General features: G+C 46.6%; 1 protein-coding gene across 1 annotated transcript in view; it reads left to right on the top strand.

Moving 5' to 3' along the window:
* LOC118399836 (kazrin-like) overlaps positions 1-18,487 on the top strand; it is a 165,091-nt gene that overhangs the window by 66,109 nt on the left and 80,495 nt on the right. Inside the window, exon 4 of the mRNA XM_052473276.1 lies at positions 6,098-6,314. Coding sequence (XP_052329236.1) covers positions 6,098-6,314 — 217 coding nt within the window. The remainder of the gene's footprint in view (positions 1-6,097; positions 6,315-18,487) is intronic.

Genomic DNA, 18,487 nt, shown 5'->3' with positions numbered 1-18,487 from the left:
GCCTGACCCTAACTGGGCTCAGGGGCGGTCCTCTGATTTAGTTCTCCAACTCCAATTCCCTTTTTGAGTTTTCTTTCATTAAACAGTCCAAAATCACATTGTAAAATTGTGTAAACAGCATCCTACTTTATCTCACAGCCTCACAAAGACCCATCTTACTTTATTTTACAGACTTAGAGAATCACCGTACGTAATCTCAGACTTACAGAGACCCACCCTACTTCATCTCACGGAATTACAGAGACCCATCCTACACTATCACACAGACTCACTGAGGCCCATCCTACACTATCACACAGACTCACTGAGGCCCATCCTACACTATCACACAGACTCACTGAGGCCCATCCTACACTATCACACAGACTCACTGAGGCCCATCCTACTCTATCACACAGACTCACTGAGGCCCATCCTACACTATCACACAGACTCACTGAGGCCCATCCTACTCTATCACACACTCACTGAGGCCCATCCTACACTGTCACATAGACTCACTGAGGCCCATCCTACACTATCACACAGACTCACTGAGGCCCATCCTACTCTATCACACATACTCACTGAAGCCTATCCTACACTATCATACACTCTCACTGAGGCCCATCCTACACTATCACACACTCACTGAGGCCCATCCTACACTGTCACATAGACTCACTTGAGGCCCATCCTACACTGTCACACAGACTCACTGAGGCCCATCCTACTCTATCACACATACTCACTGAAGCCTATCCTACACTATCATACACTCTCACTGAGGCCCATCCTACACTATCACACACTCACTGAGGCCCATCCTACACTGTCACATAGACTCACTTGAGGCCCATCCTACACTGTCACACAGACTCACTGAGGCCCATCCTACTCTATCACACAGACTCACTTAGGCCCATCCTACTCTATCACACATACTCACTGAGGCCCATCCTACTCTATCACACAGACTCACTGAGGCCCATCCTACACTATCACACAGACTCACTGAGGCCCATCCTACTCTATCACACACTCACTGAGGCCCATCCTACACTGTCACATAGACTCACTGAGGCCCATCCTACTCTATCACACATACTCACTGAAGCCTATCCTACACTATCATACACTCTCACTGAGGCCCATCCTACACTATCACACACTCACTGAGGCCCATCCTACACTGTCACATAGACTCACTTGAGGCCCATCCTACTCTATCACACAGACTCACTGAGGCCCATCCTACTCTATCACACAGACTCACTGAGGCCCATCCTACTCTATCACACAGACTCACTGAGGCCCATCCTACACTATCACACAGACTCACTGAGGCCCATCCTACACTGTCACATAGACTCACTTGAGGCCCATCCTACTCTATCACACAGACTCACTGAGGCCCATCCTACTCTATCACACAGACTCACTGAGGCCCATCCTACTCTATCACACAGACTCACTGAGGCCCATCCTACTCTATCACACAGACTCACTGAGGCCCATCCTACTCTATCACACAGACTCACTGAGGCCCATCCTACTCTATCACACAGACTCACTGAGGCCCATCCTACTCTATCACACAGACTCACTGAGGCCCATCCTACACTATCACACAGACTCACTGAGGCCCATCCTACACTATCACACAGACTCACTGAGGCCCATCCTACACTATCACACAGACTCACTGAGGCCCATCCTACACTATCACACAGACTCACTGAGGCCCATCCTACTCTATCACACAGACTCACTGAGGCCCATCCTACTCTATCACACAGACTCACTGAAGCCTATCCTACACTATCATACACTCACTGAGGCCCATCCTACACTGTCACATAGACTCACTTGAGGCCCATCCTACTCTATCACACAGACTCACTGAGGCCCATCCTACTCTATCACACAGACTCACTGAGGCCCATCCTACTCTATCACACAGACTCACTGAGGCCCATCCTACACTATCACACAGACTCACTGAGGCCCATCCTACACTGTCACATAGACTCACTTGAGGCCCATCCTACTCTATCACACAGACTCACTGAGGCCCATCCTACTCTATCACACAGACTCACTGAGGCCCATCCTACTCTATCACACAGACTCACTGAGGCCCATCCTACTCTATCACACAGACTCACTGAGGCCCATCCTACTCTATCACACAGACTCACTGAGGCCCATCCTACTCTATCACACAGACTCACTGAGGCCCATCCTACTCTATCACACAGACTCACTGAGGCCCATCCTACACTATCACACAGACTCACTGAGGCCCATCCTACTCTATCACACAGACTCACTGAGGCCCATCCTACTCTATCACACAGACTCACTGAGGCCCATCCTACTCTATCACACAGACTCACACGTTTCCAATGGTGGTTCTGTTTCTAACACTTCAGAAATGACTGACTGCTCTTTCTGTCGCTTCCTTGCACTAACCTTTCTTTCGCTCTTACTTTGTCACACACACTTATCTCTCTCTCTTTTTCACAGTGTGATGAACATCAGGAAGTGTGTTTGGTGAGAGCAGATATTTCTCCCTCACATGCCCCTGATAAGAGCTGTTTAAATAGTTAACCATGGTATTACATCACTCTACTATTGGGAAAAATGGAAGGCATTCTCGTTTGCTGAGGATAAGTCGATATTCAATTAACCCAGGCAGACAGTCATGGTGACTGTTTATCAATAGCTCTTTTTTAACTACACACCTCTGGCACACTTAATTACACTTCCCATTAATAGCATCAAACTAGTGAACAAACAAACAACCACAACATTGGGCTAAGTTAGGAAAGTAGTAAGAGAGAGAGAGGAGGATGACTCTCCCTGGTTAGAGGGGAGTCTGTCTGTTGGATTCACTTCTCATGCCATAAGGCATGTCTGACATGTCTTTACATTCGAGACAGAGGAGGACCTTGTGTTAGTGAGATGCAACGGTTATACATCCTCAACGTATCTGCCCTGTTATTGATGTCTATCTGGGGCAAGTTGACCCTTGACCTCCTGGAATCATTCAACAGCCCAGTGTATGGAAGCGTCTTCCCCACCCGGGGTCAGAACAGACAAACAGTGCTTTCATACACACTGTCCCACCATGGCCCCCCAGCTGTCGCTGTGTTTACACCTTGTGAACGCTAAGCAGACATGTTCAAATGTCAGACTCAAGAGACCAAACAAGGGCTGATGAGACAGTTGAGTGACACAGAGATGGTTCTCCATGCTCTTATGCTGATGGTCACACTGATTCATCATGGATGTGTAGCGTTGACCATTTTGAACAGAGATTGTAATCTGGCTCTGATGAATTGAGATGTTAATCGGTGTACCATGCAGTATTAACTTTACTCTACCTACGTCGTATATGCAATGTATTGTATGTCAGGGCGTGACAGAAATGTGAAACTATTTTGCTAGTGATAGAACTATAGTGGAAACACGTTCTAAGTGCTCTCTGCAATGTCCTGCTGTTTTTAAAAAATAGATGTCCATCATTCTGCAGTCTACCTTAGAGCTAGCCTGAGGTAACAGACTACACTGGTCCTCTCTGACTGCTCCCGTCTCTTATACTCACCTCTCTCCACCTCAACCTCTTTTGTCTGTTCGTCTGTCTCTATCTATCTATCTCTTTCTCTCTCCCTCCATATCTTTCTCTCTCTCTCTCTCTCTCTCTCTCTCTCTCTTTCTCTTTCTTTCCCTCCATCTCTATTTCTTTCTCTCTCTCTCTCTCTCTCTCTCTCTTTCTCTTTCTCTCTTTCTCTTTCTCTCTATCTCTCTCTCTTTCTCTTTCTTTCCCTCCATCTCTTTCTCTCTTTCTCTTTCTTTCCCTCTATCTCTCTCTCTTTCTCTTTCTTTCCCTCTATCTCTCTCTCTTTCTCTTTCTTTCCCTCTATCTCTCTCTCTTTCTCTTTCTTTCCCTCTATCTTTCTCTCTTTCTCTTTCTTTCCCTCTATCTCTCTCTCTTTCTCTTTCTTTCCCTCCATCTCTTTCTCTCTCTTTCTCTTTCTTTCCCTCCATCTCTTTCTCTCTTTCTCTTTCTTTCCCTCTATCTCTCTCTCTTTCTCTTTCTTTCCCTCTATCTCTCTCTCTTTCTCTTTCTTTCCCTCTATCTCTCTCTCTTTCTCTTTCTTTCCCTCTATCTCTCTCTCTTTCTCTTTCTTTCCCTCTATCTCTCTCTCTTTCTCTTTCTTTCCCTCTATCTCTCTCTCTTTCTCTTTCTTTCCCTCTATCTTTCTCTCTTTCTCTTTCTTTCCCTCCATCTCTTTCTTTCTTTCTCTCTCTTTCTTTCTCTCTCTCTCTCTTCTTTCTCTCTCCTTTCTTTCTCTTTCTTTCTCTCTGTTTCTCTCTTTCTGTCTTTCTCGCTCTCTCTGCTTCTCTCTCTGTTTCTCTCTCTCTCTTAGAGAGTCTCCCAGCCTGAGGCCAGACTAACTGGTCGACTACTACAGTATCTGAGAGGCACAGAGAAATTATGTGTGAAAGCACCAGCAGCTACACCACATTACATTACGGGTTTCATTTCAAACTAGGGTGTGGTGGAATTGCAGTAACCTCCCAGTGAAACTGGGATCTTGTACCAGAACTGTCTGTTATACCGACTCCCTGGTCTCGCCCTGGCCCTGCCTTTGTCTGCCACTCCATTGTGTGAATGCAAGTGAGAAGGTGCTGTTGGCTATTATCACCCAACCTAGACAGTGGCTCAGGGTGACGTGTTTTTTAAAACATTTATCTCCCTGACTTTGTGCACAGACACAGGGAATATACAGGTTTAACACTGCTCATAGAATCAATCCAGATCAGGGTGTCATGGAGGTGTGCTGAGTCGTAGCTATGCTGAGAAGGGTTGACGATTTCCCTCGCCATACAAATGCAGTACATATTCAAATCTCTGTGGTTCACAAAAACCGTCCATCCTTCCAAATAGGAATTGATCTGCGAGTGTTTGTTTGTTGGGCTTAAAGATTATTCTCAGACGGGTAATCCTTTGGAGCAGTCTTTAATCAAAGACATAAGCCCACAATGCTCTTTAGCTGAGGCTCAATTGGAATTCTCCCCGCCTATCCTCCTCCTCCGTGTTGACCCTTATAAGTGAGTTGTGCCTCTCTCTCTCTCTGTCTGTCCTCTGCTAAGTTTGCTCTCGGCGTTAACATGTTTTCCTCTTAGCCGGGCTTGAGCCAGCCCCTTTTCTTTCCTCCGATGCGGGGGTGAGCTTTCCTGGGACAAAGGGAGGAATATATAATGAATAGAAAGAGAGGGAGTGGGAGTGACAGAATGACAGCGGGTGTGTGTGTGTGTGAGAGAGAGAGAGAGAGAGAGAGGGAGAGAGAGAGAGAGCGCGAGAGAAAGAGAGAGAGAGAGAGAGAGAAGGAGGGAATTGATATAGAGCACTTGACTAGTGTTTGTCACAGGGAGCAACATTACAGCCAAGCCCAGAGAGGTGGGGAGAGGAGGAAAGTGGGAGAAACAAGCTTTTCATCTCCCCATAAAAGAGTGGATTACTAACTCATTACAGGCTGTCTGTAGGATGTGGGATACATGAGGTATTCTGTAGTTAGAGAGTTTGAGAAGCGGCGCTCGGCTCGGTCTAACCGCCTCTAACTCCCCCCTCTCCCCTGGTGCTGCAGCACATGGTACGTTCCGTTTAAAAGGGTGCATGTCATCTCTCTATGCGCTGGGTCCTCTCGCAGAGCAGCTGCTCACAGCACATTCTCCTCGGCAGGAACACTCACTTTCCCTAAACCGCCTGCTGTGTTTGATCTTTCTCTCTCTCCGTCTCTTTTCTCTCTCTGTCGCACTCACTTTCTTTCTTTGGCAAAACACTCATAGTCATACACAGAAACAGTCTACTGGTTGGGGACAGGAGGATACTGACTGTGTGCAGTAACAGGTAGACACAGCATCTCTCTCCTGGCTGAACGGAGGGGAGAGAAGAGGAACTGGCTGCTGGCATCTTTATGTGTGAAGTAAACTGTGAGGGAAGAGGAGGAGGACAAAAAGGAGAAGAAGAGGGGGAGAGGGTCTCAGTCTCTTCATCCCCCAATGCTCCACTTGACACCATGCTGCTCTGTGTGGGTTTGGTCCTCAGGGGAAAATCCTTAAAATGATGGAAGACAACAAGCAGCTGGCTCAGAGGATCGATGGGGCCATCCAGTCTGCCAGTCAGGAGGTAACCAACCTGCGCTCAGAGCTGTCGGCCACCAGCCGTAGACTGGCAGAGCTGGGGGCCAGCAGCCCCCCCTCGCCCCTGGAGAACAACCACCAGCATCACCAGCACAACCACCATGACAGCCTCCGCTACCAGGGTGAGTTACACTCAGTGTGTGTGTGTGTGTGTGTGTGTGTGTGTGTGTGTGTGTGTGTGTGTGTGTGTGTGTGTGTGCGCGAGTACATATACCTTTACCTGTGACTGATTTTAAAACGAGTGTTGGAAGTATTTGGGGTAACTCACAACTGGGCGTCTAGATGACTAATCTCATTCTGCTGTTCCTCCGCTAACCTATTCCTTCGCTGGATAACGCACGGCAGCCTGATAGGGTTAGGGAAGTGGGAGAATGGAACGAGGGCAAGTCTTCTCCTGGTGTGCTTTCCCAGGCAGTGGTGGAGTCTCTGTGGGTTTCTCTGAGGCTTCGCTCCCCCTGGCTCCGGCTCCGTTGTTGGCTCTTTCTCTCTGTCTGTGTGAGCCAGTTGCTACCAGATGCTCCGGCATTAGTCTTGCGCCACAGCACACTGCCATGAAGGGGAGAGGTGTGAGAGCAGTGAGCACATGGTTGATCAGGGTGATCTGGACAGTCGTACTCATGTTGCTTCATTCACGTCATAACATGCACTAGGCGGTGTCTCTTAAAGTTTGCTCATAGATGTAGTGGAGCCGAAAGGATTTAAGTGGTGGGGGTGTTTCAGAGCATGGGAGTTCGCTGAGCTGTTTGTGATGGGATTCATGACAGTAGTATGTAGTGGTTTGTGAGTCTGCTACTGCCTTATCTTATTTATAGTTCCACTGAGAGCGGGGCAATTGTGGATGTCAGCTACAGTACCAGTCAAAAGTTTGGACACACCTACTCATTCAAGGGTTTTTCTTTATTTTTTAAAAACTATTTTCTACATTGTAGAATAACAGTGATGACATCAAAACTATGAAATAACACTTGGAAACATGTAGTAATCAAAACAGTGTTAAACAAAATTCTTCAAAGTAGCCACCCTTTGCCATGATGACAGCTTTGCACACTCCTGGGATTCTCTCAACCAGCTTCACCTGGAATGGTTTTTGAGCTGTCTGTTACTTTAACTCTGTGAAGCATTTATTTGGACTGCAATCTGAGGTGCAGTTAATTGCCAATTTCTGAGGCTGGTAACTCTAATGAACTTATCCTCTGCAGCAGAGGTGACTCTGGGTCTTCCTTTCCTGTGGCGGTCCTCATGAGAGGCAGTTTCATCATAGCGCTTGATGGTTTTTGTGACTGCACTTAAATAAACTTTGAAAGTTCTTGACATTTTCCAGATTGGCTGACCTTCATGTTTTAAAGTAATGATGGACTGTCGTTTCTCTTTGCTTATTTGAGCTGTTCTTGCCATAATATGGACTTGGTCTTTTACCAAAGGTTATCTTCTGTATACCACCCTACCTTGTCACCACACAACTGATTGGCTCAAACGCGTTAAGAAGGAAAGAAAGTCCACAAATTAACTTTTAACAAGGCACACCTGTTAAATTAAATGTATTCCAGGTGACTACCTCATGAAGCTGGTTGAGAGCATGCCAAGAGTGTGCAAAGCTGTCATCAAGGCAATGGGTGGCTACTTTGAAGAATCTCAAATATTTTTTATTAAAAAAAATTGAGTAGGTGTGTTCAAACTTTTGACAGGTACTGTATGTCAATGCCAGTTTGCAAGTAGGGATGTCTCGGCTGTGTGTAGGCTGTGTGTTTGTCAGGTGACATCAGAGAGGAAGGGACTGACACTCCTTCCTCGTCACCTCAGGCTGTTGTTCGGTTTCCAACTGAGCTTAGATATGCCAGGGAGGGGAACAGGAGATATTGAGAGCTGGTGGCTCTGTGATGCGTCGTAGGTGGCTCTGTCTTTCTAATGGTTCTCTCTTGTGTTGGGCAGATGGTGTTGAGCAGAGCAGCAGGTGATCTCAGCTGCAGATGGTTGGCCCGTAGGGTTTAAAGCACAGCACGGAGTCGACTGGTCAGTGTGAAATATCTACCAGCTCCCCCAAGCTTGCTCTGCTTGCTTGGTTTCAAACTCTCTGTTTGAACAGGTGCCATTAGCATGTTAGCATTTCCACACTAAGTGGATGCTATCTGAGGGCCACTACAGTACACTGGGACTGTGGGAGACTTCCCTTCCCTTCCCTTCCCTTCCCTTCCCTTCCCCTCCCCTCCTTTGCAGTCATGCAGTGTTTAACAGGGAGCCTTAGTTCTGCATTCTCACATTCCTCTGCATCAGGGCAGTGGTGTCATGCTTCCTGTTCCCTGGCAGGGCAGCCAGTCAGGTGACTGGAGTTATGTGAGGCTGATTAGGCAAAACCGAAACAGATACCCACGTAACTCTCGCCCCACTGCATCTTGGGAAAGGAACTCTGTTAAATACTCTCACCCTAGAAGGAGAGGGACCCACAAAGCTGAACACTTATACTATCTTTGTTTAAGGACATCTTACAAGATGAGGCTTAAGATTGTTCATGTGTGAGACTTAGATTTCTCAGATTTCTCCTCTTAGTCAAATTTCACCACTTCGTCAGAGGAGTTATCTGATAAATCAGCTACAGCACTCAGTGGATTAAGAGATTATGAGTTCGTGAGGTGTTGCCTTCTCCATGTCTGGGTATTTGTTAGTCTGTTTGTTAGTCCTGCCCTGAGCCGGATCAAGGCTAGCGAACAGACACAACTTGTTAGTATGCACGGGCTGACTCCTGTGAATATATTCTACTGTGCAGAAATGCCAGGAATTTTTTACTGAGTTTCACCTCTGTGGGACCTCAATAACATCACTGACAGATGTCCAGTAAGGCTATAAAACTAGCTCAATCTGCTTCCTTGCCCTTGGAATGCCCTTCTAAAACCAACCACTGGCTGGCATTGACACAAGATTAAATCACCACTTACCAGCCATGATGCCCTGTGACGAAGACTAGTTCCCTAACTTTGAACCCCCTTTTTGAAGTAGATCCAAGGTGGCAGCCCACTGGGCACACACTGGTTGAATCGTTTCAATGAAATAACGTTGAACCAACGTGGAGTAGACGTTGAATTGACATCGGTGCCCAGAGGGAGCAAAGCCAGTGTGTTCGTGATCTGACTCGTAGTGAATTTGCATAAATAAATAAGCCTATGTGAGAATCGGCCTGTTTTGTGCTGGTGTGTTGCACTTTGTACCACCCCTGGTAATACAGGAGTATCTATCTACAGTAGGAGGCTGCATCCACTGTGCTGCTGAATGTAACAAATGACCTGCCTATTCCAGGTGCTGATACTAATGTATTCATCATGAGGGTGATGACCCCTCGGCACGATTGGCCACTATACTTAATCCATCACTTGGATGTCTGCAATCTGTTTAGCATTCCTAAACGATGCTGATGTTCCAGCGACAAATCAAATGCATTACGGTCACCCCTAATACGTTTCTGACTGGGGGGGGGGGGGCGCACACGTCTCAGCCGGAGGTGCGGGACCAGAATGAAAACATTTCTGTCCTCTAAAATAAATGCACTGTAAGCCTATTCCAATATATGTAGTTGTGGCTGTCTGATCATCAGCATCCTGCAGACACTGGGTGAGCGTGCACTCATCACAGACTCTTGAGAATCTGCCAAATTCGGCTCCATAAAGCGCCTTGGACGCAGCCGTAAAGAAGGCAGCCTTCAGGTAGTCAGAGAGACAATTCTGTTCCAACAGGGGGAGAACACAACTGACTTATAACAGGCTGGATTTGCTGAATACGAGGGGAAATAGGTGTAATATGGGCTGTATGTTACACCTGCCACAGCGGGTGTCGGTCATGGTCAAGGTTGGAGTGAGGGATTGGGGATTTACCTTTTTGAGTTTGAAGCATTATTCAGGTTTTAATCTGATCTGAGACAGTTCTCGGTGGGCCTGAGAAATGGTCCGAATTTTAGTGTTAGGGTTCAATTGTGGCATTAGTGATGTAGTTGGAATGAAGGACAAGCTATACTCTCTGCACCCTACTGAAGCATGGAGAGGATTGTGGACTTTTACCGGCTGAAAGACCCCTTTCGATAGTCCACATGCTGTAGTCAGTTTGAAAGGGAATAACCTCCAGCACTTCTTAATACAAAGTAATTTATACTCAACTTTTCTCTGCAGATGAGAGAAGTGAAACCATGTTAGTTTATGCTGCCTACAGAGCCCTGTGAGGAAGACTAGTTCTCACCATCTGGCCTGAGTTTGGTAGAGGCTCCAGCTCTCTCATTACCTCATGGTGCTCTGGAGCAGTAGAACTAAAGGCTGGGAACAGAGCTGCAGAACTGCAGGGGAAAGCCCCACCTCCTCACCCCCTCTCTCCCCCTTCTCTCCTGGGACCACCCGCCTTCCTGTTCCCTCTCCACAGAGAAAGTATGCCCTGTGCTGAGCCAGAACCTCCCTCTCCTCCCCCACCCTCCTAACTCCCTGCCTGGCCTCCCCCAGCCACGCCCTGTCTGTGGCCAATGCAGCGTGAGAGGAACTGTGTCCAAACAATAGCCCGAGGCAAGGCTGGCCTCTCTGTCTCTTTCTCCCTCTCTTTCTCTCTTGCTCTTTTTCCCTCTCTCTCTCTACCCCTCTCTCTCTCCCTCTCTCTCTCTCTCTCTCTCTCTCTCTCTCTCTCTCTCTCTCTCCAGAGGAAAGGCTAATCATCCCTTCAGCTCACAGAGAGCTCCAGGGGCTCCAGCTCCACTGCTAGCCCAGCCCTCAGGCACTGAGGTAGTGAGGCATCACCTCACTGGGGAAGAATGGGAGCTGGACCCCTATGATGTTGGCCATGGCCTTGTGTGATGAGAGATAGACACCTGCAGATCGAAGATCTATTTTCTTATTATTTCTTATACAGTAAAACCTTACTCAGGGTTTGATGAATTGGGAATTGAGGACATTAGATTTTGCTGCAATACTTCAATTGAACTTCGGATTTCATGTATAGAATACAGGTCTGCAAAATCAATTGCACATATGCAGTTTAGTGTGTCTCTTGACTAGACCAGTATGATTTGTGTTTACATTGTCATCCGTTGTTCTACAGTGCCTGGTAGTGGCTTGTAATACATAATGACTCTATTGTTGTCTGTCTGTTCTCTCTGTTTATAAGGCTAGGCCTGGTAATGAGTCCATTGAGACAGAGCCAGGCACGTTGCAGACAGACAGGCCTGTATCAGTGTGAACAGTAGTACACGCAAACTGATGGAGTGATGATGAGGTGTTTTTGAGGAGGAAGCCGGGCTGGGTGCAGGTTCCTGTTTATGTTCAGGTAGGGAAAGTCAAGAAATGCGAGATGGGGATTACAGTGCCTTGCAAAAGTATTCATCCCCCTTGGCATTTTTCCTATTTTGTTGCATTACATCCTGTAATTTAAATCTATTTTTATTTGGATTTCATGTGATGGACATAGACAAAATAGTTCAAATTGGTGAAGTGAAATGAAAAAAAATCATTTTTTTAAATGGAAAAGTGGTGCGTGCATATGGATTCACCCCCTTTGCATGAAGCCCCTAAATAAGATCTGGTGCAACCAATTACCTTCCGAAGTCACATAAATAGTTAAATACAGCCCACCTGTGTACAATCTGTGTCACATGATCTCAGTATATATACAGCTGTTCCCAAAAGGCCCCAGAGTCTGCAACACCACTAAACAAGGGGCACCACCAATCAAGTGGCACCATGAAGACCAAGGAGCTCTCCAAACAGGTCAGGGACAAAGTTGTGGAGAAGTACAGATCAGGGTCGGGTTATAAAAAAATATCAGAAACTTTGAACATCCCACTAAGCACCATTTAAATCCATTATTTAAAAAAAATGAAAGAATATGGCACCTCAACAAGAGAGGGCCGCCCACCAAAACGCACAGACCAGGTAAGGAGGGCATTCATCAGAGAGGCAACAAAGAGACCAAAGAAAACCCTGAAGGAGCTGCAAAGCTCCACAACAGAGATTGGAGCATCTGTCTATAGGACCACTTTAACCGTACATTCCACAGAGCTGGGCTTTACGGAAGAGTGGCCAGAAAAAAAGCCATTGCTTAAAGAAATAAATAAGCAAACACGTTTGGTGTTCGCCAACAGGCGTGTGGGAGACTCCCCAAACATATGGAAGAAGGTACTCTGGTCTGATAAGACTAAAATTGAGCTTTTTGGCCATCAAGGAAAACGCTATGTCTGGCACAAACTCAACACCTCTCATCACCCAGAGAATACCCATCCCCACAGTGAAGCGTGGTAGCAGCATCATGCTGTGGGGATGTTTTTCATCGGCAGGGACTGGGGAACAGGTCAGAATTGAAGGAATGATGGATGGTGATAAATACAGTGAAATTCTTGAGGGGAACCTATTTCAGTCTTCCAGAGATTTAAGACTGGGACGGAGGTTCACCTCCAGCAGGACACTGACCCTAAGCATACTACTAAAGCAACCCTTGAGTGGTTTAAGCGGAAACATTTAAATGTCTTGGAATGGCCTAGTCAAAGCCCAGACCTCAATTCAATTGAGAATCTGTGGTATGACGTAAAGATTGCTGTACACCAGCGGAACCCAACTTGAAGGAGCTGGAGGAGTTTTGCCTTGAAGAATGGGTACAAATCCCAGTGGCTTGATGTGCCAAACTTTTAGAGACATACCCCAAGATACTTGCAGCTGTAAATGCTGCAAAAGGTGGCTCTACAAAGTATTGACTTTGGGGGGGTGAATAGTTATGCACGCTCAAGTTTTCAGTTTTTTTTGTTATTTCTTGTTTTTTTAACAATACAAAATATTTTGCAACTTCAAAGTGGTAGGCATGTTGTGTAAATCAAATGATACAAACCCCAAAATATATTTTAATTCCAGGTTGTAAGGCAACAAAGTAGGAAAAATGCCAAGGGGGATGAATACTTTCGCAAGCCACTATATGTTTACATTTTTGGGTACATATTGGTTTAGTCACCATCATTCAGATGAAGGTCCGGGTTGACAAGGCATAGGGGTTAGTGAAGAGGTATAAAGTGGAATGTGTGGATTCCATTGGGGTCAAAGGTTCCTGATGAAAAGTGACCTCAACTTGTTTTGGGATTGTTGGAGTTGGAAGACCGGGAGAGTCAGAAATGTGTCCCTCTTTCTGCCTGGTGAGGGGCCACATTTCTACCTCTAGGGCTCTGCCTGGTCTGCCGGGCGAGGGGCCACACTTCTCACTCTGGGGTCCTGCCTGCCCTCCCTTGTGAAGGGCCATACTTCTCCCTTTGGGGCCCTGCCTGGTGAGGGGCCACACCAGACAGCGGCAGCTGGTGATGGTAGCTCTTCTCTTCAGCTGGATAACAGATGGCCTCGGTGGCAACGCCAGGCAGCCAATGACATCAACTGCTTCTTAATGGAGCCGACTGAGTCTGAGGATGGCAGCGGAGCAGAACCAAGAGTGAGGAGACACACTGAGCCAAGCTGATACTTTCACATGTTGGAAGTGAGCGAAAGTCAATTCAAGGAGAAACTAAGAATGTTTTTGAACCATACAATTAACTATTTGATACTGTAGATTCCTTCCCATTATAATTCCCTGCCGTTGTGATGATATTGTTAATATGGTTTATTTCTAGTAAATTCATTTAATTCATGAAAGACAATGTTTTATTTGTTTTCCACTCTTCTCTAATTCTATTCCGTTTCCCACATGAGTTAGATGAATAGTTAAGACATGGTTTAATGGGGACTTCCTGGGTCTGTTGTGGTCATGGCTGGGTCACGACTGTCTGTCTGAGGATGCCCTTTATTAGCTGGGACTAGGATTGAGTTGGGGCAGCTGCTGCTGTTGCAGCATGGGAAGATTCCTCCGTTCTCCCCCTCTTCAGATCCCTCCCTCTCTTCAGTTCCCTCCCTCTCTTCAGTTCCCCTCACTTGGCCCCCCTCATCATAACATTATCAGCAGTGACACACTCTATAGTTCCTTTCCCGCCATAGATGACGATGGGGGGAGAAAGGAGCTTTGCTACAGGAAATGAGGCAATAAGCATCCTTCATGTCCTTTCTGTCTTGGTGGGAACCTGGGGTTTATTACACCCCATATTCCATTAGCGGAGGGTTCGTTTTATGTATTGGGTGAAATAATGCTTCCTGTTCCGGTTTATGCAGTCTGCAGCAAATGTGTATCTGGAGAGGATCAGGAGGTGGGTCCAGGAAGGGGGTAGCTATCTCACTGAGGATGGGTCGGCCCTGTTACTGTGTGATTGTGAAATGTAAGAGACGCAGCTTTAACTAGGGGGACTGAGGCTGGTGCAGGGGCGGATGCAGGTGCCTGCCTTGGCCTATGCGTGACTTAACACTGATGAGATGAGAGCAGACAGATTGAGTGTGTTCCTCTGTGGGGGTGGTAAAGAGAGGGTGGATGGAGGGGGGGGGCGCATCTCTCAGGGAACTGGCGCTTCGCTAATGATATGGACAGGACAGGCCTATGTCCAGGGGCAAGTGGACCGTGATGATTACAAACCACTCTGGGATTCTGCTGTGTTAGACATATTAGACAGAGTGGGAGCAGAAGGCAGGGACAAGGAGGCAAAGAAATGTTTAACAGCGAAGTCCAGTCCAGTGCACTCCCTTGAGTGGGTGTAGCGTGGCCATGTGGTGGAACTCTCCCTCTCACCCTCCCTCTCTGCCTACCTCCCCCTCTCCCCTTCTTTCTCCTCCTCTCCACGGGAGGCCCAGATAATGATCACATGTTTAAGAATCCAGCTCCCCTTTCACCCCCCTGTCTCCCCCTCACCAGCTCCACACATCTAACCCTCCGTTTTCACCTTAAATCATCCACATCTTTGTTGAGTCCAGACTTCAAATGGCTGTAACTTAGTGAGAGTTTGGGTGGAAGGATCGGGCATGCAGGCGCTGCTCTGAACAGTCTCTCAGCTCCTCTTATTAAAATGCCTCATTGCTTTGGCAGAGGAGCTTTTTATTGCTGCTGGTACATATTGTTGCCTTGGCTACAGTATAAATCCCTTCTCCAATGAGCAGTGACTTACTGCATGCGCAGGAAAATGAGTTTGAGGAAGTGCAGAGGCTTGAGCCTCCTTGTATCCAGAGGACACAATGCGTGGCATTCCAACCATAGCACCGCCTGGAGTTTGCTGAATGGCATTGGCACTTGGATTTGGACGGGTGCTATTGTCGTATGACACAAAAATAGAGGTGAGTTTGGCCTGAAATAAAGAACAATGCAGAAAATACCTCATACCTACTTGTAAAAGATGGTGGTGGATCTTTGATGTTATGGGGCTATTTTGCTTCCACTTGTCCCTGGGGGCTTGTTAAGGTCGATGGCATCATGAACTTTACCAAGTACCGGGACATTTTAGCCAAAATCCGGGTAGCCTCTGCCAGGAAGCTGAAACTTGGCCACAGTTGGATCTTCCAGCAAGACAATGCCATGTGTATGTGACAAATACAATTAGATTTGATTTGATTTGAACCCCAAGCACACATCAAAATCCACAAAGAAATGGTTAATTGATCACAAAATCACCATTTTGCAACTGCCATCTCAGTCTCCCCACTTGAACCCCATTGAAAACCTGTGGTTTGAATTGAAGAGGGCAGACCATAAGTGCAGACGAAGGATATCAAGGACCTGGAAAGATTATGTATTGAGGAATGGTCTAAGATCCCTCCCAATGTGTTCTCCAATCTCATGAAACATTTTAGAAAAAGGCATATTTTGAAAACAGGGGTGCCAATCATTTTGACCCCTATCTTTTTGTACTTGTTAAACAAAATTGTTAAACTTTTTCAACAAATTTTTCTGAGCTATTTGTATTAGTATAAAAGAATAACAATGTCATTTTTTTGTTTGTTGCATACAATATAGTATTTGTATTCTTTGTTTTATACAGTCGTTTTTGCTCATCTTTATCAAGGGTGCCAATCATTCCAGACCCCACTGTATATGCAACAAAACCATTTCCAATTCACACGTGTATTAATACACACTTGACATGTGTGAAATAGGACAAATATAAGCACCCACCAAATAATTATTATTACACACACACACACACACACACACACCAGACCCGACTGTGTTCAACTTCAAGTATAGCCCGAGGGCTGAATCGTGACTTGAAAAATGCTCAGCGTAACTCAAACCTTCACAACAATCCTCCGTTGACATCGATTCATGATTTATAAGAAAGTTGGAGTTAGCCACGCATACATCAAGTCCAGGTGTCAGGCTAAGTGCATGCTGGTTTGCACTGCAGCCCTACTGTCATTCACAGAAAATTCGGTTAGATTTGTTTTACCGAAATGAATGCCCGCGGAGTCGTGTTGGGCACTTCTAATTGACCTCCCATAGAGTCCTTCGAGATGCCTACTCTCCTCCCAGACTACAGCAGACAGCGGTGATGTTTTAAACACTGCACCCCACTGCTCACTGCGCCAGTCTGTTCCCAATACCCCTGTACCGAATCAAGTATACGTTTGGAGGAGTCTATTTGAGTAACTTTATAGGACAACAACCATGATTTGACGATTCTGATACTGTGTGCACCTTGAACGTTTGAGGCATTTTGTTTTGTCATGCTCTCTTTTCCATCACTTGAAATCTGAAAATCTTTTGACACGTCGTTATTGCAGGAGTCTCTTCCTCCTTTCCAGTTATTTTGGTCTGCCACTGAAAAGTGTTAGCAGGTTTCCCCGTTTTTCTTTTTCTTTTTTTTTTTTTTAAAGCTGAGGAGGCTCTACACAAATATTTACCTGGACCCCAATTACCCTGACATTATGACGGCACATGAGACACACACACACGACCACACAACCACACACACAGTTTATCTTCTCTGAGGCCTATGTTCCTGTATGTCTGTAAATGGAATGTGTTTATTCTGTCTGTCTGCCTGCCTCCTCAAACCAGATGTGTTTACTGACTATTACCCCAGGAGGTCGAAACATGAGCTATTTGGAAGACAAAAGTTGAGACAGTTGTGGTCAAGGACTCGTGAGCTAACTAATCCTTGTCAGGTCGTTACATCCCATCCCTATCCTCTCCCACTAATGTTACTACACTCCAATTGTGTAAATACACTCCAACTTCAGGCAGTTGAGATGGCCTACTGACATCCAAATCAGACTATCCCCTTTAATATCAACACTAACCATCCCTAAACTCCACACTCCAATTCCCACCCTAAATACAGACTTCCTGCCCTGTATTCTACTGTAACGCCCAGCCAGACATACCCAGCCCTCAGTCTCAGAGACTGTGCTCAGTTCCCATTCTAAACCCTCCCACTCCATCCCTCTCCCATTATTATTCCGGGGGCCCGCCCTCTACTGTTGCCCATATTGGCCTTCTCAAAGTCAGGCTCATAACAGCTCCTTAGAGGACAGATTCTAGTGGGTAGAATCTTTCATTCTGGCAACCGAACAATGAATTCCATTCAGCATGGCTGTTCCAACTGGTGGATGTGTGGTTTCGGGGGGGATTCAGACTGAAGGGTTTCCCACAAACCCCTCTAATTAACCACGGCCAGAGACTCAGCTGCTCGCTCCGTCCAGAAATGTGCTCCCCAAACCAGAAATGCTTCTGTTCCGTCCAGCCTGCTCTGTGAAACCCTTCCATATTTCCACAGGCGGGCAAATGTGCACTGTACCAGAGAGCGAGCTGATGGGAATGAATCTTGAAATTGGTCTATTTCCCCCAAATTACATGGTGAAAGTTGGGCCATCAAAGCCTGTGTATGCTGAGGAGAGATGGAAGATGCTGTCTGTCTGTCTGCCTCTCTGTCTTGAGGAGGGAGATAAATTCTTCCATGGTTATTCCATGGTGTGTGAGCTGAGACAGACGTGATTACTTTTCCTTTATAAGGTTAATGTGTGCCCCAGGGCCAGAGCATGCCGGCTCAATCGTCCACATGAGAGGAGAGGAGTGTGGGTAATTTACTGTGCATGGCTGGTGGCTCAGTGAGGCAATCTGGAGAGAGGAGACGGGAGAAGGGAACCACACTCCATGGTCTCACTGCTCCTAATGGACCAACAGGCTGGGGTTGGGGGAAGGAAGAGAGGGATTGATTTTTTTAGAGCAGTCCATAAAGCATGGTACCGCAGTACTGTTATAACAATGGCGAACACAGGCATCATTAGGCTGTTATTAGGGCCGAGGGGGTGGTCCGAGAGGTAGGTAGGGGGAGATGGGGTGGGGGGGTGGAGATGTCAGGACCGGGGGTAATTTACAGGTGGGATAAAAACACACCTGCAGTCGCAAGGCAAAGTCTTTCCCTGGCTAGAGTGCTTTGTTTCTACCCAGTTAG

Source organism: Oncorhynchus keta, chromosome 21, assembly GCF_023373465.1.
Source record: "Oncorhynchus keta strain PuntledgeMale-10-30-2019 chromosome 21, Oket_V2, whole genome shotgun sequence".
Classification (NCBI taxonomy): domain Eukaryota; kingdom Metazoa; phylum Chordata; class Actinopteri; order Salmoniformes; family Salmonidae; genus Oncorhynchus; species Oncorhynchus keta.
The sequence above is the reverse complement of the archived record's forward strand: the minus strand, read 5'-3'. Positions and strand labels throughout refer to the sequence as shown.